Source organism: Oxyura jamaicensis, chromosome 7, assembly GCF_011077185.1.
Source record: "Oxyura jamaicensis isolate SHBP4307 breed ruddy duck chromosome 7, BPBGC_Ojam_1.0, whole genome shotgun sequence".
NCBI classification, from domain to species: Eukaryota; Metazoa; Chordata; class Aves; order Anseriformes; family Anatidae; genus Oxyura; species Oxyura jamaicensis.
In genome coordinates, this window is record NC_048899.1 from 28,726,218 (window position 1) to 28,747,208 (window position 20,991).

A 20,991-nucleotide genomic window follows, 5' to 3' on the forward strand; every position below is an offset into this window, starting at 1 on the left:
GTCTCCCATCTGTTTACTACTCTTCAATGTTTTGCATGCATTTCCAAATTACTGCTTACTTATAATAATGCCAACACTCTGCATTCATACAGCACCTAGCTTTGAGGGGGTTTAGGAGTGGTACAGGTGAGGAAGGATCCTTACAGCTTTCCTAGGAGGAACTGAATATTCCTAGTTTCATTTTATGACGGGATGAAATGGCTGTATATATCACCATAGGTGAATCCAGGTCCAGACAGACTATATCTAGAAGCAGTAGCTATATGCGCAGTGGGTATCGGTGCTTGGTATAATCGATGGAGGTCTAGTCAATGCTGACAGTGCAGCCCCACGAGTGAGTCAGCTGAGCAAATGTAGGTGTCTAGCTCTCCAGCTCCACTGACTGTATTGACTAGGGGCACGATTCAATTACCTACCTTGAGATGTTTTCCACTAAGAAATCATTGTGTGGGCATGAGTCAAGCTCTTGATTTTCACTGCCTAGACACCCAGTCCACATGCAAACACCTACGTTGCGACACTCACGTTGAGGTGTCTGCAGTCTGGAGCTGCATCCCGCATTGATGATGTGCCCAGGATCAGGGATTGTTTACAGAGCTCAGAGGAGAAGCTGAGATTCTTGGGTCGTTGCTCATCTTCCTTCATCCACTTGAACTGGAAGAGGAACCTCCAGTCAAGCTGTCACTGTGAAACTACTCTAAATGTGTCCTCCCTGCACCTGGGCTGGGGTTTGTTTAGTAACCAGTGACCGAGCTGCCACCTTGACCCTAATACCTGGTCTTTGCTAATACTGATTTTTAGGGTAACTGTCAGCTTACAGGACCGTGTTCGCTGCTCAGTTCCCCTCATCCTTTGTTGTACCTTTTTTTCTCCAGTAGAAAGGCAAAACCTGGCTCCTCACAAAGCAGAGATGCCCTTCTCTGGGCACTCACAAGGGCAGGCTGTGTGCTTTTCCTCCATTTCACGATGTGCTGTTTGTTTAGAGGTCTCCCCACATGGGTTAAAAACCGTCCCGATCAACAAGCTTTATTTACCACTCGTATTGTCCAGCAAGGGCTCACTGCTGTTTCACAGTCAAGCCCTGACATCCACCCCAATATCAGAACGTGTTCAGCTCTGCACAGCACATCAGATGTACGTATCCCAAATGTTCACCTGAACCTCTTAGCTCCTGGTCTCCAAGTCATAATGTTTTAAATATGTCCAGGCCAGCCTGTACACATGACCTGGTGAGCATGACGGCTGACCAGCCAGATGGAAAGATGTTTTTCAGTGGATGGACACAGAGCACCAGCACTGAGATTGAAAAAACAACAAAAGACACACAGGCCTGGCCCGTGGGCTGGTGTGATTCAGCCCAGTTGTGACAAACTGCAAATCACCACAAACTGCACATCACCATGCTGCACTGGACGTGCCACGCATACAGTACTGGGAAAAACAGCCGAGGTGCTGATCTCTGAGTACAAGCATACCAGCAACAGCGAGGAGTAGTCACCTTCCGAAATGACTGCTTTTTGCAGGATGGGGAGCTCTTGGTTGGTGTGTTGTGTCTCCAGCCCTGTGGTGAGCTCCAGGGAGACCTCCAGGAAAGGGCCTTGCAATAGCCTGAAACTGCTGCTTCTGCTTAACAGCCCAGATGTTCACCATGGCCCTAGGCCACCCACTGCAGGAAAAGCTGACCCACAAGTGACCATTTAATCTCCTTCTCTATCCAATTTGGCTCAGACACATGGCATCTGCCTTCCACTGCACTGCTGCAAAACTGTGCACAGCAAATCCCTGCCTAATAATGAGCACTGGGCTCAGTGCACACTGCGACAGTGTGTGGTTGCTGCTTGGAAATCACAGTGACCCTTGAAATACAGAAGGGTCTGGGAGTGTGTCAGTGGGAAACCAAGTCCCTGACCTCCAGCATCCTGCAGAGCATCTCATGGAAACCCTGGAGGGTTTTATAGTCCGGGAGGGAGCAGTGCACTGAAGGTACCTACCTCAAATGCTGTGTGTGCATTTCAGGATGGAAGAAAAACAGCTCAAGGCAATGTAGACACAGTGATTTAAAAGGAAACAGATTAAAGACAGTCATGTGAGTGCAGCTGGGTCCCAGCAGTTATGCCATATGCATTTATAGGTAGATATATATATGGCAAAGATCCCCCCCACAGCATATAAATCTTGGGAAGGGCTATTATTCATGCTGCCACCCACCCATAACTGAGGGACCTGGTACATCATCCGAGGCTGTGTCAGAGGGTTACCGAACTCTAGCAGCAGAGTGTCGGCAAGGAGGACTCATAGATTTTATTTCACCTCTGGGAACAGAAAACAACAGGGCAGTCTGAGACAAGTGACTCAGTGGATCCAGACTTGCCCCTGACATAGTTAAAGCAGGCTGAACGGCAGAGATCTGGATGCTTTTCCCTATCTCCATGTGCTTGTACAGCCTCTTGTTGCCTCATCGGCATCTCCAGCATACAAATGTCTAAGTGCCTTGGGGGCATTTACTCTGGGGGAGAGACCTTGGCCAGCGATGATGGCTGGTAAGCATATGGAAAATGCAGAACAGCTGTCAGTGGAAGTGAATTTTGAACTCCAGGTTGTTTCATTTCCAGCTGAGCAAATTTTATCTTATTTTACAGGATACAGAGGGAACAAACTCTCCTGTGTCTAAGTACCACTCCTTGTTTCTGCAATACAACAGAACAAATAGCCTAATCAGGCCGAAATGCAGAGCACGCTGAAAAACTGGGAACATTCAGGATGTAGTTAGAGAAGGTGAAAACCTCCCTTGTAGCCTGGCAGGGCTGGCACTGCTGCTGATCATAGTGCTTAGGGGCAGAGGATTGTCTGGTGAAAAAAAACAGTGAGCTACATTCCCCTGGTTTGTCAAAGGGACATTACCTGGTGAGGGATGAAGTGATAAATCCTATGGAAGGAGTTACACAAACAGGGATGGGAGAACTGGCAGTGACACAAAGAAGCAAGGGCTGTGGAAGGTGAATGTCACTGGGCTCTCCTGGTGGTAGCGGGATCCCCTCAGGCCCTCAGGAACACACGAGTGAAGCTCCAGCAGGTACAACGCAGCCTGGTGCTGGTCGGAGAAGCAGAGCACACATTTTCTGGCTTCCACTCTGCCACGATCATCCGCCTGCACTTTCTGTTTCACCAGAGAAACTTGATCTCAGTGGCCTCCTCACATCCACTAAAGGGAAAAATAACTGGATCCAACCCAAACAGAAAACAGAGCCCTGATATGGTAGCAAACCTCCTGCCAGCTTCAGAGGAGACTGCAACATTCACCCCGTATGTTTCTGATCCTCCTGAACACACACAGAGCAGCTCAGTTACACACACACACATTTGTATGCCTTGCGTTTGCAAATAATCGCTGATGTGGAGCCTCTTGGACTGCTCTGTGGAAATCCGCAAGGCTGTAGCTGTCTCTGTGCTGCCCTTGGTTTACCAGAACAGTAACAACTTCTGAAGAGTTCCAGCAGCTTAGTTCACTTTCCCACTTACAGAGGCACTTTGGCTGCCTCTAATCAAAGTTCCTCCTCTCACTAAGTAGGACAGAATTATTTCTGGCATCCTACCCACGGTGCATACTTACTTAACCGGTCTGCAATTGCCCCCCACCCCAGCACCTGGCTCTCCACTCCAGTTGGGTTTGCTACAGCCATTGAGTGACACACATGGCTCTGCGGGCTTGGGGAAGAGATGCTGCCATCAGCCAAGTACCAAAGATGCTGGTTCAGGCTTTCAGGGCTTCTTGTGTGGCAATACACTAACCTCCTTCATGTCTGCACTGTCTGAGGGGTAACCGTTTCAAGTGGGTGCGACGACCCTGTCATGAAGTGCTCTTGGAAGAGAATGATTGAAATAACAGATCCTGGACTATGATCAGTGGAGAAGATCCACTGATTTTCCACACATTTTACTATGCGGCTCCTTGTTTTCCTAAATATGTAGGAAATATGAAATATGAATATGTAGGGAAATATGAAATATGTAGGTATTCAAACTTACCATGCTCAGCCTCTGTTGGCAGATGGATCTTTTTATTTCCTCTTCTAACAGAACAGAGGAAAGAAAAAAAAAAAAAAAAAAAAAAAGAATTTCTGAGAGCAATGGAGCCAAATGAAGTGTAGGGGTACTCTCACATTTGTACCTGGGAGTAAGGTGGCTTCTTTGATGTCTAGTAAGGGTGAACCTCTTATGACAGTTCTCTTCCATGGCATCACAAACCCAGCATGGGGGTATGTCCCACTTGGCCACAAGTTTTCAGGAAATTCATAAGAGCTTGAGAATTCTGCACCCTTTATTTGAAAAAGGTGGTTGACTTTGGCAAAGAAGTTTAAATGTTATTGAGTGTATCTAATGGACTTATAAACAGAAGTTACATGGATAAGCACTGTTGCTTAGAAATGCAAGCTAGAGGTAGAGAAGAATATTCTTTTTTCATTTTTATTAAAACATCTTGGGACAGGCTTTGAAGCTTTCCAGCTTTCCAGTCAAATTAAGTGAAAGCAGAAAGCAAAAATAGCCTGTAGAAAGGAGAATGACTGTGAGCTGCCAGAAAGCAGCAATTGTAACAGAATGCTTTTGTTTGTTATAAAGAGACTAATGGCTGTTTTGGTAGTCATTAGACAATGTATAATAAATTTCTGCTATATTGCATATTTTTAAAGATTTCTAATTTTTCAAAATCTGCTTTTGCAAAGTTGAAAACCTTAGTTACAAATCTCTTTTTGCTTATCCTTCTGTTCAATTTAAACAGAAATAGTTCTTGCTCAATCAAGCTTTTCTACGACCGGTTTTCCTGTGACTTGGATTTGAAATAGTATCACCTCTTGGAGGTTTAGTGATTATTGGATCAAGAAATGTCTTGGCTATGACAAACAGAAATATCTGAACCTTAGCTATTATTAGCAATGTTTGTTCTCATTCTTCAATCTGTGGCTGGGCAGCTAGTTTCTCTTGATATTTATCTGACTACCATTACAAAAATTTCAACCCCTGTCCAAATCCACCCTGGGGAGCTAGAGCAGACATTTAATCCTATCTTTTGTATACCTCCTCCTAAGTTCACTGTAAAGGCTAAGGGGAGATCTTATTGCTGTCTTCAGCCTCCTCATGGAACAACAGAGTGAAGACAGAGCTAGACTCTTCTTGAAGGTGCATGGTTCTAAGACAAGAGACAACAGACACAATTTAGAACGTAAGACATTCTGATTAGAAATCAGAAAAAAAAAAAATCACCAGGAGGGAACTCAAATACTGGACCAGGGGCCCAGAGAGGTAAGTGCAACAACCATCCCTGGAGGTACCCATCTCTCAGCTTGACAGTGCCCTGTGCAACCTGTCCTAGGAGGAATTGCTTGAGCAGGAGGTTGGACACAATGGCCTCCAGAGACTCCTGCACCCTAAATAATTCTGTGGTCATGTGACTTTGACCTATAACACTCAGAATTGCCACCGTCTCCTTATGTTTGCATCATATGCTTGAGCACACCTCTGAAGAGGTGAAGCTCTGCTTGCCTGGCAACATAAAGAAAAAGGTAAGAGAGGAAATCTCTTGAATAGCTGCAGGATAGCATGGCCAGGGGCTCTTCTGCAGGTTTTCATGTTTGCAAGAAGGGCAAGAAAGAAACCCATGAGGAATGGGAAAGAGAAAGCTGATGGCAGCTGGATCAGGTCATGGCAGTAGTAAGCTGGATGTTATGCAGGAGTCCTCCCTGCAGGCTATGGGGGCTGTAGAAAGCTTTTTTCTTAGAAATGATGTAGCCATCCTGTCTATGAAGAAAATTTTCCAAATGTGGGTTAAATGTAGGTGACAACATTTCTGCTCTCATATGTCAGAGGAGGCTATGAACTGATTTTTCCTAACTTGCTGAATCCCATGCATGTTTGCCCAGTCTGAAACTTTCTTGCTTTTAATCTGATGTGGAGTAAAACTGTCTTCAAACACAAAACTTCTCCATGAGGGAAACCTTCTTTGCCAAGCAGCCCAAGAATTACAGAAGCTGGCTTCTAAGGTTGCACAAAGTATCTGGTACTTTCTGTGATAGAAAAGACAAAAGTTCATATGCAAAGACAATTTCAGTTCTCTGTTTACCCAGATTTTCTCCTTGGTCACTGCAACAACTTCCCATTGTTAGAGATTTTGAAATCAAGATGCGGTATTTCTCCTCTAGGCCTTGCTCAGCTATTAACCTTCAAGCATGAATTTCACTGGTTAAACAACTTATTTCACTGCAATTATAAGGAGCTTCAGACTACACTAGTCCAATAATACCCCTCCAGCCCTAAATATTGTCGGAATTCACCTCTCTTCAATGTCAAGGAAATGTTGGTGGGTTTTTTTTTCTCTTTTTTTTTTTTTTCTTTTTTCTTTTTTTTTTTTTTCTATGTGCTAAATTGTGTACTCTCTAGGACAGGAAAAGCCTTGCTTCCCATCTTGGTACAGTGCTTGACATACTGACACCCTCTAAAGGTTACCACAGTATTAAAATAAAGAATCGTCTAGAGGCCAGAAGCACCCATAACTTTACTTCTGCCTCTTGTGCAAACCCTTATCTTTAATTACTTAACTGCTATTTCTCTGCTGATATAATACTTTATTATTACCTGCTTTTCTTGAATGTTCATCTGATCCATCTTAATGTTCTTTTAATATCACTTAGAATGGGATAATAATCAGCTTGTACTTCCCCAGCACCTTTAATCCTGACAGGTCCTACTGCACTTAACAAGGGGAAAAGGAGACAGAAAGAACTTCATCCACTGGATAGGGCAAGCTAATGCAAGACTGAGAAGAAGGCCTGACATAACTACAGGTTTTGGGGTGTTGGGAGGAGCAAGTTTAGCTCATGGCCCTGTACTTGCGGAAAACACAAACCACCCTTGAACTTTTAGTTCATCACCCACATGAAATTGCCAGGGTAGATGCTGATGTGACATGGGTGAAATATCAGCAGGATGTCTGAGTGCCAATGCAGTATAACGTGTCTTCATTGGTTCCATTCACAGGGTTTTCTTGGCTCTCCCAATGACTAGGAACTGGAGTAAAAACTGGACGGGATCCACCTGGGTAATGACTGTGAGCGCTGTTGGGAGGGGAGGTGCATGGCGGTTCTCAGGGGAACCTCTTCCTCTATCAAAGTACCAATCAAAGAAAATTATCTTCACATCTTGGTCTTGACTCAACTAAAGGAAGGCAATGTCTGCGCTGGGAAGGTTGGAGAAAAAAAGATCACAGAAATGAAGTCAAGAGATGAGGATCTGAGCAAGTGTTTGTGTGACACGAAAGAAAGCACCAAAAGATCTGAGCACAACCTGTATACATAGCTGGGAAATAAAAGAAGCTTAAGCTGAGGGTAAGGTTAATGCCCTGAGTGACAGTGCTGGACCAAGAGAAAGGCAGAAAAAAGGTGGACACAGAGGAAAATGCTGGATAAAAGAAATCTGAGGTGATGCCAGATCATTCAGCAAGAGAAGTCTGGGAAATAGAAAGACATCTGGGGTTGGACTGAAACGAATGAAACCTACAGAGCTGGCCTTAAGGGTTGGCATAATGGAGGAAGTAGACAAGCGGGAGAAAAATGGGAAGGACAAAGATAAAGGAGCTTTGTGGGATTCATTAAGGGGCTGTGGAGGAAATGCTAGCCATCCCACCAGTGACAGAGTGACTGCAGAAGCAGGAGAGAAATAGGTAGCTGGATCAACGTTTCAGGCAGGACTGGCTGAAGCCCTGGATCTGCCAAGAAAGATCATATTCAGCCTTACTGGGAGTGACTTTAGTTGGGGGCAGAGCATAGACACCTGAAAACAAATAATGGGGATCCCTTCTCCCATCCTACACATGGCTACATGTGAGCAGTGACAGGAACAGTCCCACCCATAAGACTCATCTCAGACAGACAGGGGATCCTTAAAGCTGCTCCTCCAGCCTCTTCCTCCCAGCTCTCTCCAAGGCTCAGGGGAGAAGAGTTCAAGTCATTAATGACATGGAAGATTCAATAGAGTGAGTGTGTACTGCATCTTCAGGCCTACCTGAAAGGGGCTGCTGCTATGGAGAAGACTGAAAAAAATGATGCAATTCAGTAGGGCCACATAAAGCTCCTCCACCAAGGCAGCAATTTCAACTGCACAGATCCAGGATGGAGGACTGACCAGGGAGCAGTTCTGAAGGACATGGAGATTATATGGGTTCATGAGTTGAAAATAATCAATAACTTTTTGCTGCTCAAAAAATAAATTAATTAAAAGAGAGGGCAAACATCACCCTGAAATGGATGGCGTACGTTATCTGTTAAAGGGGACTCAAAACCTTTCTGCATGGCTCAGCACTGACAAGGACTCAACTGGATACTTGTTTCTTACTTTAGACGGTGCATTTAAAGCAAAATATGGACCATCTGGTGAAAATCCAGAGAATACCAAGGATGATCAGAGGTCTAGAAAACATGTCATAAGAGCAAAGGTAGATTTGGGATTGTTTGGCAACAGAGGAACAAGGAGCATCATTACTTTAGATGTCACTTCAACTTGTAAAGTCCTCAGCAGATCAATATTTGCTATATTTACATCCAACTGCTGGATAACACCTTCAATTACTTGCCACTTGGGAAAGAAAAAAAAAAAAAAAGGGGGGGGGGGGGGGCAAAATAATCTGCTGCCCTCCTAATGGGCAATTCAAAAAGAAATGGGCTGCAGCAGGAAAGATTCAGGTCAGACTTTATATAAAATTTGCTAACAAGAAGGATCGTGAGGTCCTAGAACAGAGTGCCTAGGGACAACTGGAGTCTCCAGCCATGCTTACCCTTAAGAACTGGTTAGAACAGCCTCTGTCAGGATTTTGGATAGGTGGACTAATTGATCTCCTGAGACCTGGGCATTGCCTAGTGCTTGGGCAGGATCAGTGCATGGATTAAGTAACAGAAGCTAAACACACATAGCAGCAGAGGTTATTCTGGTAGTCACAGGAAAAGACTTCACAGAGGCTGCAGCTCCCAGGGTTCCTCCATCACATGATGGCAGACACCCCAGAATGCTCAATGCACTACAAACTTTAAAGATGATTTCAAATGATTTGTATTTTCTGCAAAGGTGACCTCTTGGCCTTACCTTTAACATAAACATAATGTCAACGAACTCCTGGTAAACTTCTGCTAAGAGTGACATGTCACAATGGGACACCACAAAGACAGTAGCAGTCTTTGGCCTCCGTACAAAAGAATAAAACAAATTGCAAAACATATTTTTGGTTACCCTTCTTCCATTCTGCACCATCCCTTCCTTCATTCCCACCCAGGGAAGCAGGTTAAACTTATGTGACTGTTGAGGGAGATGACAATTAGTGCACCACCAGCAAATAGAGGGTGCTTGGATAAGACAGTAACATAGGCTGCTGGAGAACCTGTGCAGAGTAGAGCCAGATGGGATGGGTGGTCTGGTGAGATACACCAAGGTCTGGTGTATCTTTGGACTTTGACCAAGATAAAGAGAAGGAATTGAGAGAGAACCACCAAAGAACTTTAAACCACTGACAGAAGAACTGATGTGTGAGGATTTCAGGACCTGAGCCTCGTCATTGGAGCCAGTCTACCCACCAACATTTTGCCTTATCTCATCACTTTTCGCAGAGGGGTACGGCAACAGCAGATTTATTACCCACATAGGTTTCCAGGTCTTGCTCTTCTTTTCCTCACCAGAGGAAAGCCATCACCCATCACTCTTCACTGCCAACAAACTAATCTGTTCTACTGTAACCACTGATAAAGCAGAAAATGATAAAAGGTCAGTTTTTAAAGGATAGGGGAAGCCAAGTAAGTCTTCAACATCAAGCAACTCATGTTTGGCAAGTAACACTGATTAACAAAGTAAAAGGAAAAAGACAAAAAGTTAAACTATTCTGCATTATTTGAGTCTGGTTTTACATGGAAACCATACCCTTTTTTCTTTTTTTTTTTTCCTTGTCTAATGGGGTACATGATCCTGTTAAAACTTTGAGCCAATGGCTCAACCTTTCCCACATCAGGACACTACTAGTTTTCTTCTTCATCCAGCTGGTTTTCATGAAACTTGCAGGAATTTAACACCTTTCAGATCTCCACTCCCTGCTAAACCTGACTGAAATCAGACAGTAGGTGTAGAGGAGATCTGATGAACTGTTAGTTCATCAGTTAGTCTAGCAGCTAACACCTTCACTTGGCTTTTTGACTTTAGTAATCAGCAATAAGAGAGACGGGTTAGCCACAGATATGGACCAATACTGATTGTGGTCTATCTTACTTTCTTACTCCAGGACTAGGAGTGAGGAAAACATAACCTGATTTTCAGCTCAGATTATTTTCATTCAGTCCACATCATTAGATCATCCCTCCCCATGGCGGGTATTCTGCTGGGAGCTAAGGTATAGTAAACTGCCTGTGGAGATTGAAATGCCTCTTTAGCAGGAGACTGGTGTGTCCTCCTTCTCTGCCCAGCAAAAGGAGGGGTTTAGGTGTGGGGCCGGTAGTTCAGCTGCTGTCTCTTGCATAAAAATAAACTCATATAGCATGATCTCCAATTGGTTTATTCCTCCTCTTGGCAATGGATCTCTGCGGGCATAACCTGAAGGGCTGCTGAGCACTTTCAGCTCTTCGTGAAGAGATTCAAGGACAGCATCCATCAAGAAGCCTTGGACCAAGGCCTGTCTCAGGGAGTGCAGTCAAAGTTGGAAGCTTTACAGATGCATTCACCTTTCATTGACTTGGAGCTGTGTGCGCAGTGGACACATAGGACACAGAGCATCACAAACACTATCAATCATCCAGATTCTGGCACAACCGTATTTCTGACTTCTGGACCATCCTTGAATGGAAAAACACCAATTTGAAGAAAAGGCTGCCTCAGAGGAGGCCCTTGCTGTGAATGAGTATTTGCTTGAAAGACAACCTGAATGCAGTTCGGTTTTGTACAAACAGAGCCCTTCCAGGAGCAAGTGTTGCCTTTGTGGGAATAACAGTGACTCTACAGATGCAAACAAAGAAGTTACATGCTTTTGCATTGCTTGTTCTGTCACTAACTGACATCAGCCACTGTTAATCATGGCCTGAAATGTATATTTAAGAAACAGTGACACAAACACAGACAAGTTCCTTCACGAAGCCTTTTATATGGGGGAAAGTGAAAGAAAAGAAAAACTGCTCCTCAGGCTAGCTGGTGGCACTGAAATAAATGGGTCAGGCATCAGAGTTTCAGGAGGCACAAAAGGTGAAAACCCTGTCTCCTGGAGCAATTAAAAGTCAATGGGATTAGTGGCCTTCACTATTATTTATAGAAACCCCGCTGTGTGCACAACATTATTGAAATACAGGGGTCAAGTCCCTGCTACTGGATGCCTACCCTTTTGCTGTTGAAGTTAATGGGAGCTTTGCCAATCAACTCTGTGGCAACAGAGTCTAAATCTAAAATAGATGACATCCTGGGCTCCATTCAGTTGATGGCTCAAGCAAAGCTTTTGCTGAAGCCAAAAAAGTTCTGCCTGCACAGTAGAGATTTGATCCGGGGACAGCTGAGAGAGGAACACTAGCCATAGAGGTGTTGAAAGTCAAAGACAGGAAAGCAGAGAGGTGGATTGAATGTCACAGGAAGCTTTCTCTTTTCCTTTCTGCCATGTATTTCAATATACAGATTGAAATCTAGAGGGCTGCATCCCAGGATCTCTTAGCCTTCATTTTTAGCAGGACTGGCTGTTTTCCAATGAATAATTCTCCTTCTAACACCACGTGAATGAATCATGTGGGAACACACCTATGAAAAGGATGGGACGCCTGCACTGTCATTATGTGATTCAACATGTTCGAAAACAGTGTGCTGATGTTCTAGCCAGTTTAGACAGATCCTACCAAACACCTGCATCTCCTTTCCTGAGCTTGCCCAGCTTTCCACTTGCTTGTAATGCTACTTGTGCAGTTGTTTCTTCTTCCTCTCATTCATTACTACGCTTGTGCCCTAAATTCTGCCACAGGTTACCTCTTTTCCTCTTTATCTAACTCTAGGAAGGAGGTAGCTAATTCTGCCCTGTCTTACAACGTTGTAAATCAAATCAAGCATCCCAGTGATTTATTGCACTCACCTGTGCTACTGAGATACCAGTCTGTAGAGTGGCAATATTTCCTGGCTTAGTTCATGACTTCAGACACTACCAGGTAGCAAGCTAATGATGGCTTTTGCTTGTCCCTGTATTTGCAACAGGAACGGGGTTGAGGTTCTCACTTGTTATTTCCAGTGGCACATCCTGACTCAGTGGTACTAAGCAGGCATTGCTCCTACATGGGACCACCAAGAATAGCATTTTCATCCAGACTGCGGAATTAGGAGCAGGAACAAGTCAGGAATTGCCAGGTGGGGGCAGAGCTGCTTTGCATGTATCCTGGTGTAGTCCTGGTGCAGGGGAAGGGACTCTCTTCACATATGGGGCCATCTTCGCTCCAGAGATGTCCTGAGTGTGGCAGGTGCCTGCATTAACAGGCATGAAACCCAGACATGAACCTGGAGAGGCAGATCTCACCAGCTGCGCACAAGGGGCTGGTGAGCCCTGGGTCTAGAGACCCACCCTGGGGCTCTGCTCCTCTTCAGTATTATCCTGATCTCGAGATTCAGACCGAAAACATGAATTTTACTTTCAGATGTCTTATCTATCATTAATTCCGATGAGTCCAGATATCCTTTGGTATCCACATGGCTTTACAACCATTACTAAACTTAGTTAAGCACTTTGTCCTGCTAATGTCCTGCAGCAAGGAGCTCCGCTGCCTAATGACGTATCACATAGAAATGCATGTCCTACTATCCATGTAAGTTTTCTTCCCTTCCAATATCCTTGTAGGTCTTCATGTTCATATATTAATAAGCTGATTTCCCTAAAGTCTGGAGGGGACTTTGGTAAGAAGAATAGTTTATTTTCAAACATTTCTTTTGACTACTGAGCTACGTCCAAGCTAGCAGCCTGCTGGCAAAAGAGTCACAGTCTGTTCTCTCTGATCCTTCTCAGCCAACCAATCCTATCCACGCTGACTTTTCAAATCCCCACTTTTATGATATTTTTCCTCAGAACAGAGAAGTAGAGAAACACAGACAGAAACCGACAGGTAAGAAAAGATGCATGCACACTCTGACTGACAAGCAATCCTTGAGACACTGGTTTCCAAATGATCTCAGTTTCATCTAAGAAAGCTTTTCTATTTTTTTTGCACAGCTAGCACCAACTCGGAGATCCTAAACCCTGCCATACTGCTAACTCCTTGTGACATGGGCAAACACTTCATCTGCTGATGTGAAGGGACTTTTCACCCATGTCTTTTCCTGCTACTCGCCATGATTTGCTTTCAACTTGTATCTATACCAAGCACTAGGAAACATCTGTGAGAGCATCTTAGTTTCCTTCTTTTGCAGAACATTGTCAAAGATCCAGGAAAGCAGACAAAATTCTGCAAACACAGAGTATTAACCAAAACAGAAGAAAATATTCCAGCATCTTGCTTTCTCACTTTCTCCCCCAAGCTTCGCCTTTACATCCATGCTCTCAGAATTAGCTGACACAATGCTGCAGGACATTTGCTGAGTGAAACATTTGAAAATGCCAAGCAAGTCCCTGACAGGCAATGCCATTACCAAGTGCAGAGTCCACCCCACCAGTTTTCATGCCCTAGTCTTCAATAAAAGCGATTGGCCTCTTTCAACTGCCAGACCTGAGCAGAGCTTGCTCTTCTTGCCCTCAAAATAGGAGCCCAGACATTGCATTCACCTGGTCATCAGATCCACTCTTTCTCATCTGCATTACTGATTTCTCCCGAGTAACATGAAAGGGTCGGAGCAGGTTTATAATAATGAGATTTACTCCTTCCTACAGCCCTCAGCACATTTCTAAATGAAAGAATCAGTTTACCCATAACAGCCACAAACAAACATGAGGAGCTTAAGATATAAGCAATTCAGTAGCCCGAAGTATTATGCATGTTGGGCAATCATAAATTTAAAGTGAAAATCCCTACAGATTTCGGTTTGCATTAGATATTAAATAAAATCCACTTGTGAAGCCAGATTAGTAAGAAACCTTTTTGGCTGTTGTATTTTAAAAAAAAAAAAAAAAAAAAAAAAAAAAGGATTAAAACATCTTTTGGAGACTCACTGTCATTTTATCTGGGTAAATAAGCTTAGAGCGTCTAACAGTCAATTTATAATGAAGGCTTTTGTTCTTGGTACTGTGATGCAGCCCTGCAAATTTGCCCACAGCTGCAGCAGTTTCAGATGTTTTTGACAGGTAAATAAAACACTGTTTATTTCTGTCATTGTTATTAATCTGCACAGTAAAGAACTAGCAATTACATTTTGTTTCCAAGTGGATATATTTTCATGACAATCTTGGCAAGGGTGGTATGCAATTATGTGCATTTATGACATCTATGGCTGCAAGGGTCTACAACATGAAGGTCTGTGCTCATCTGTTCAGCTGGAAAATGAATGGGAAATAAAGGCTAAACCAGCAGTAACTACCATAACAAAAAAGAACATGGAATTCAGGAGTAAGCCCTGTCGGACGTAAGGGACAAATAAACCAAACTTCAGGTCTCAAGTAGCACTGATTCAGCTTTTGGTTGTTCTGAACTGTACTTCTAGGGAGCTGTGTCAGGATCTGACCACGCTTTAAAGCCCCACATCTTGGGCCTACATTATGACTGGTGCTTCCCAGCTGCTGCAGGGCAAAGGGTTTCAGGCACTCCTCAAGACGTGCTGGTGAAGAAGAAATTATTTGCACAATGAGGTACTACTCAAGGACGACTGGCAGAATCCAGCTGTAGGTGTCTTATTATATCAGTCAGGGAACAGTGAGAAGCAAAGAAGAGAAATCCTGCTGAAACTCTATTAGATGCCAGTCACGTCTGCTCAGCTTCTCACTCAGGTAGGCTGGCAGATGGTCAGCAAATAGTCCCACTTTTACAATGCAACCTACACAGGTTTTAAGTGTGAAAATTAGCATCCAATTATTTTCAAGCATTGATGTTTGCCAAGGATGCGAGTTGCCTCTATTTTAATTCTGCTTAGGCTCTATTTGTTCACACACGCAAGCCAATCTTGCGGGCACTACGTCTCGTGTACACAGCAGAATGGTAAGCCAGGGACGAGTACTAGAAACGTGGAATAATGCAAATTCCCAGTCAGGGAGTTGCACAGCTTCCAACTTTCAGAAGAGACAGGGAGGAGACAGTCAAGTGAGGAAGGCATAGAACGTCTCTGAAAAAGAATGATTTCCCCTACCCACATCTAAAAGCCTATGGTGAAAACCATCTCTCACAGCTATCGGTCAGCTGCAGAAGCCCTTAGAGAAGGCTACAGTCCACTGAGCACCTAGCTCTGATCTGTGAGACCTAGGGGTGTTAGGATGAGTTGGTGGCTGGCCCTGCTTCTTCCAAAGACGAATGTGAGCCCATTCCCCACTTTCCCTAATCTCCCTCCCATCCTTGCGCTGGCACAATGGAAAACATGATGACTGCCTGGCAGACATGGGCATTGCCCTCAGGACTGGCAGGATATGTGCTCAAGTGTGGCCACCATAAGGTGGGTGCTGGCTTTCCTTAGCAGAGCACACAGGTCCACCAAGGGGAAAGAAGACTTGGAGCAAAGCCTGTTTTGCTCAAGGTCTCAAGGTATTGCCTTCTGTGCCAGGATCCACACCTAAAATGGGACTGGGTGTCAGCCAAGTCCAACCCCACAGCCCATGCTCATGCAAGGATCCCTTATCACCAGAGGTAACAGAGCTATCCTGGGCAATAAGGGCTATCTGCATATTATCCAGGCTTGATCCTACAAGCAGAGGTCTGCAGCCTTCCCTGCTGCCTGCAGTTGTGACACGTTAAGCACAAATGTTGCTGTGTGTATCACTGCCAGCCTGAAAATACATGAACCTCTTGTAACTGTCATTAAATGGGAAGAATAATGCCCCAGGTTGGCACCTAATGTTATGGTGAGGTTGCATTTGTGTCATTCTCCTGTTTGGTGGAAGGAAACTTCCCCGGCCCAACCTCGGGCTGTACCAAGGGGCATTTCCAGGCTGCAGCTCCACAGGCACACTTGCAGCCAGCCGTTTCCTCCCCCAGGTAGTGCAGCTGGGAGCATGGCAGCGTTGGCCAACCTGCAGAGCTCTTGCTGGCCATTCCCAGGCACTTCTGCTGAGGTGGGCTTGCCTCCCGCCACGTGTTTATACAGACCCAAGTCACATTTTTCAGAGCAAACAGCATGTTAAATACAACCTTTGCATCATTCCTGGGATCATCATGTCCAGGGCCCCACTTGGGGACGAAGAGCCCCCAACACCGCATCCACGAGTCCCCACCATGGCCCTGAGACTGGAGACGGGCTGCAGCAAGGGGGACATGTAGCCTTCCTCTGCCCCATATTCCCTTGAAGAATCCACCCGGCACCCCAACCCCAACCCCAACCCACCGCCCTACGCGGCCTCACCTGCTCGGGCCCCTGGAAGCAGATCCTACAGAGCGGGGTGCGGATGCCACTGTCGACGCTGCTGCCCAGCGAGTAGCGATCCTCGGCCTTGCCCTTGCCGAAGTCATCCGAAGAGGTGCTGCTGGGCAGGGAGGCCGGGGGCTCCCCGGCGGGGCTCCCCCACTCCTCGGCTCCCGGGCTGCCCGCCGCCCCCCGCCAGCCGGCCCCGCGCCCCCCGGGCGGAGCGGTGCCGCCGGCCCCCGCCTCTGCGCCGCCGGGCATGGGGAGCGGCGGCGGCGGCGAGGGCGGCGGAGGGGCGGGGGGTCTCCGCAGCAGGAAGACCTTCAGGTCATTGAAGAGCATGCGGCAGCGGCACTTGAGGAGGCCTTGGTTTCGCAACATCTGTCTCGGACGGAGGAGCCCGCAGCAGCAGTAGCAGAAAAGGAGAGCGCCGGGTGGTATTAACATGTGCCTTTCCTGGGCTGGAGGAGACGGGGGGGGGGAAAGAAAGGGCAGGAGCCGGGAGCCCCGAGGTCGGGGGGCTCTGCTGGGGTCTCAATGCTGAGGGAGGGGGATGCGGTCGCAGGTTGGGAGGCGACAAAAGAGGGGCCGGAGGGCAGGGAGGGGGGAAAATCCCCGGCAGCAACCGTGCGAGGCTAGCAACAGCGGTAGGAATAATAAAAAATAAATAAATAAATAAACCGACCGACTCCACGCTCCCGGGGGATTTTTATCGCCCTCCCCCTCCGGCGGGGTGGATTCCTCAAGTTTGTTTGGCAGCGGCGGGGGGCGCCCAGGCAGCTCCCACGCCCAAGGGTCCGGGGGCGAGGGGCGGCGGCGGGCACCGCGGGGTGCGGCGCTCCCGGGAGACAGCCCCGGCTCTGCTCCGGCAACTCCTAAGCCTGGAATAAAGAAGGGTCCGCGTCTCCGGTGGGTGTGGGGAAGAGGGAGGCCGTGGTTCTGTCGACAGTATTTGGCATCTCAAGTAATTTTCCTTTTTCTTCTTCTTTTCTTTTTTTTTTTTTTCAAATAAAAAAATCAAACTCAATCACGCGAGACCCGGTGTGCACCCAGACAAAATAGCAGCCAGTCTGGATAGCAAAATGCAAAACTGGTAGCTGTCGTTATTATCAAAATTGCCTCTTTGACAAAAAGACCTTCACATTGTTTGCGGGAAAACACCCTACGTTTCCAACACTGTACTCCCAGGTGGCTTCAGATTTTACCGTTGCCTTTAAAAGATTTCATTGTAAATATTAAAAGTCCTGAAAGAAATAATTAGCATTCAATGAGCTTAATCCCAGAGGTACTGAGATATATATATAATATATATTATATATATCATATATATTTTTATATTTATTTATATATTCTGACCTTCTCTCTTGCAGCAGCTGTCTGGACCACACCAAAAATAATCAGAGCAAAATTGGTGAGGGAAGGTGGCTGTATTATTCCCTAAGCTGTTACCATCCTGGACCGAAAAACCCGTCGAAATCGGATCTATTCTTCGCATGTAATTGACCGGAGAAACGTGGATCTTACATGGTCACGTTTCCTTTCCTCCTTTCACAAAACAGGAACGTCATCAAACGCATTGGCAGCTTGTACAGACCATTGTGGATGGCAAGGCGGCCAGGGCTCTATCAGTGATTGCAGGGACCTCCTTTTGATGCATTGGACGAGGCTCCTTCTTTCTCTCCACCACCGTCCCCACCTTCATTTTCCTCCCCTTCTGTCCTCCTCCTCCTCTGACTGTTGTTCTCTCTCACAGGCATTGACATTCAGCCATCGCAAGTCTGTCGCACTCTCGCTGGCAGGAAAAAAAAAATCGGAGCAGATAATTCTCTTCTTCCTCCTAAAAGGCTCTGATGGAGCACAATGCGCCAGACACACGGGGCAGCATGGCTTATTTTTCGTGCGGCTCCTACCGCTTTGGCAACATCGAGCTGGCGTGTGCGTGTGTGCCTTTCTCCCTCAGCAGCCTCCTCTCTGCTCTCCCATCCGGCTTGCGGTGATGATGTTGCTGTTGCTATCTCCCTTGGATGCAATGGGGAAGGCAGATTGTTTGCAGTGCAAGCGGGGATTCGCAGGAAGGGAGGGGTGGAACGTGGCCGCGCTCTCCTCCCTCCCCCGGCTTCAAAAAAAAAAAAATTAAAAAAAAAAAAAAAAAACAAAAAGGGGGGGGGGAAGGGGGGGGGGGGGGGGGGGGGGAAGGGAAGAATCAAAGGGAGGACCGGGGCCCTCCCCAGCCTTTGATGCCCCGGGCTGGCTGCAGGAGCCCCCGCCGGGGAGGAAGGCGGGGGGCGGAGGCAGGGGCTGGGCGGCCGCTGCGGCTTCAGCACCACGAGCCGCGGACAGCTCCGCCGGGCGCGGGCACGGCGCCTCGGCGCGCCCCCGCGCTGCGCGCTCCCGCCACTGCCACCAGCGGGCCGGGAGGCAGCGGGGCACAAGGGCTGCTCGCCCCCGGGAACCGCAGGGAATGAGAAAATCGAGTATTTGGGGGTGCCTCGGGAGGGGGGCCCGCCTGGCAGGCCCCCGGCAGGCAGCAGGAATCCCCGCTAACTAACTTTTCCCTTGCAGATTAATTAGTTGCAGAGGATTTCATGGTTTGGCAGCGATGATAAGTGATAGTTTTTGTTTCACCCTGGCAGTGTTTGTTCGCCCGTGGGTTTGTTTTGCTTCAGGAGAGTATATTTCAGAAGTATGGGTGCCTTGTACCCCGATGAAAGCTAAATCCGGCTGACCGCTGCTGCTTAGACATTTGCTGAAAGCAACCAAGGGCAGCCGGAGCTGATAGTTTTTACTCACCTCAGCCCATCCGAACATTTTAAGTAGCAGCTACTGGAGTCCATTGAGCTTTCCCCTGCACACGTCAGCAGAGGCAGCTTTCTCAGCCTTCACGTGCTCTGTGTGTCCGCGCAGCCCCATCCGGCTGCCAAAGACGAGGCTGCCAACAGCACTCAGTCCTGCTGCTCCAGCTGGAAGAGCTGACAGAGGTGCTGGGTGTGGTGTGGACCAAACCTATTAATGGCACAGGTGATCTGAAGGCATCTAGGCTGTGAGGTCCTGCAAGCATCGGTGCAGTGTCTCGGCTCGTGGGCCAGCAGACAGCCACCAGATGGGACACACTTTTTGGTGAAACAGAGTGGGGCCTGGGCCTGACATCACGTTGACACCATTGGAATTGCAGGCTCCTTCATTTGGTTTCTCCATAGAGTTTCTTCAAACTCCTACTTGGCAGGGTGTAAGGGTCACCAAAACCCAGGCTGGATTCTCTAGCTGCGGCGCGCATAGGGTCTTCACTGGTGGTGACCCAGGAGGTGCAGCTGACGGAGAATTTAACCCCACTCAAAACTTGTGTCGGGCCCTAGACAATGATTTGAAATCTCCTTTAGTATAAGATGAGGCATGCAAAAACCACTGTGCCACGATCAGCAGAGGAATCTACATTGCTACCTAATTAAAAAGGGAGCAAAACTGATTATTCGCTACAGGAAAATGAAACCAGCACTTGCAATTAATTTCCAGCAAATAAATTACACATCGGGATGCTGCAATGTTAAAACATTCATCATTGCAGCTTGCCGTTTCTCAGAAAAGCTGGGCAGGTTCGCTAGTGTGGATCTCTACAACATACTTAAGGCTTCTCAGAATTTCACGTGTCTAATGGGGTCATTAGAGGAATAATAATGGAAAGAGCATTTTAGGAACTTCCTGAGCATGAGACAGGCTGGCTAGAGGCTGTCTCAGTGCCCAACCTCCAGCATGGCTTTCCATCCATCCCCCCTCCCACTTGTTATTACCCTCATCCTATTGTCCTGATGTCGCTAACGTTTTCAGAGTGGTTCCATCAATAAACAGAATTGGAGACAAATATATTGTTGTAATCCTTTGCATGTGCAAAGCATCTTTCATCCTTCCCTCCTGCCCATGCCTGGTTTTTCAGAAAGGATGTGCTCAGGATAGAGGAGATCTTTGTATTGTACTCAGGGTTTTAATGTATGGGCTGTGTGCCCAGAGAGTTGAATGGCTGATAAATGTGACAAAATAAATAAAACAAATAATAAATCGGAGGTGCTCCATATGCTTCCCAGAGGTGAGCGGGTACTATTATTCCTTTCAGTAAATGGGACAGTGGCCAATGTTTTCACACTTGGATGCTGCATTCAGGTCCTTTGATATGGCTGGAGGTGCCTCGCTCAGAATGCTCACAACAGAAGGAGCTGGCCCGAGCCTCCTTGGTGAGATCCCAGAAGAGCAGGGGGCCAATGCAGGCTGCCTAACTTTGCTCCACATAAAGCAATGTGGAGCAGAAAATGGGCAACACCTTCTCCTCTTGCAGAAGAACCTGTCTCTGGGAGTTTTGACCCTGTGTCTCTTGAGCCCACCAATAGTGAGGGTAACACTGTGAGGGAGCATACTGGAAGCAGCAGTGCTGGCACAGAGTAGCCTGCCCTCCTTGGGTGCAGAAAGAACAAAAGTCTGAGACGTGTGAACTCTGCA

At 46.7% G+C, this 20,991-nt stretch overlaps 1 protein-coding gene across 3 annotated transcripts in view; it reads right to left on the reverse strand.

Moving 5' to 3' along the window:
- MARCHF4 (membrane associated ring-CH-type finger 4) overlaps positions 1-18,885 on the reverse strand; it is a 98,241-nt gene extending 79,356 nt beyond the window's left edge. Inside the window, exons 1-2 of one of the 3 annotated variants that reach the window (XM_035332142.1) lie at positions 17,863-18,885; positions 16,507-17,750 (exon numbers count right to left, since the gene is read on the reverse strand). In XM_035332142.1, coding sequence (XP_035188033.1) covers positions 16,507-16,953 — 447 coding nt within the window. In that variant the 5' untranslated portion in view covers positions 16,954-17,750; positions 17,863-18,885. Of the gene's footprint in view, positions 1-16,506 lie in introns of all 3 variants that reach the window. The other 2 variants (XM_035332141.1, XM_035332143.1) reach the window with 2 other exon arrangements.
- Between the last annotated feature and the right edge of the window lie 2,106 nt (positions 18,886-20,991).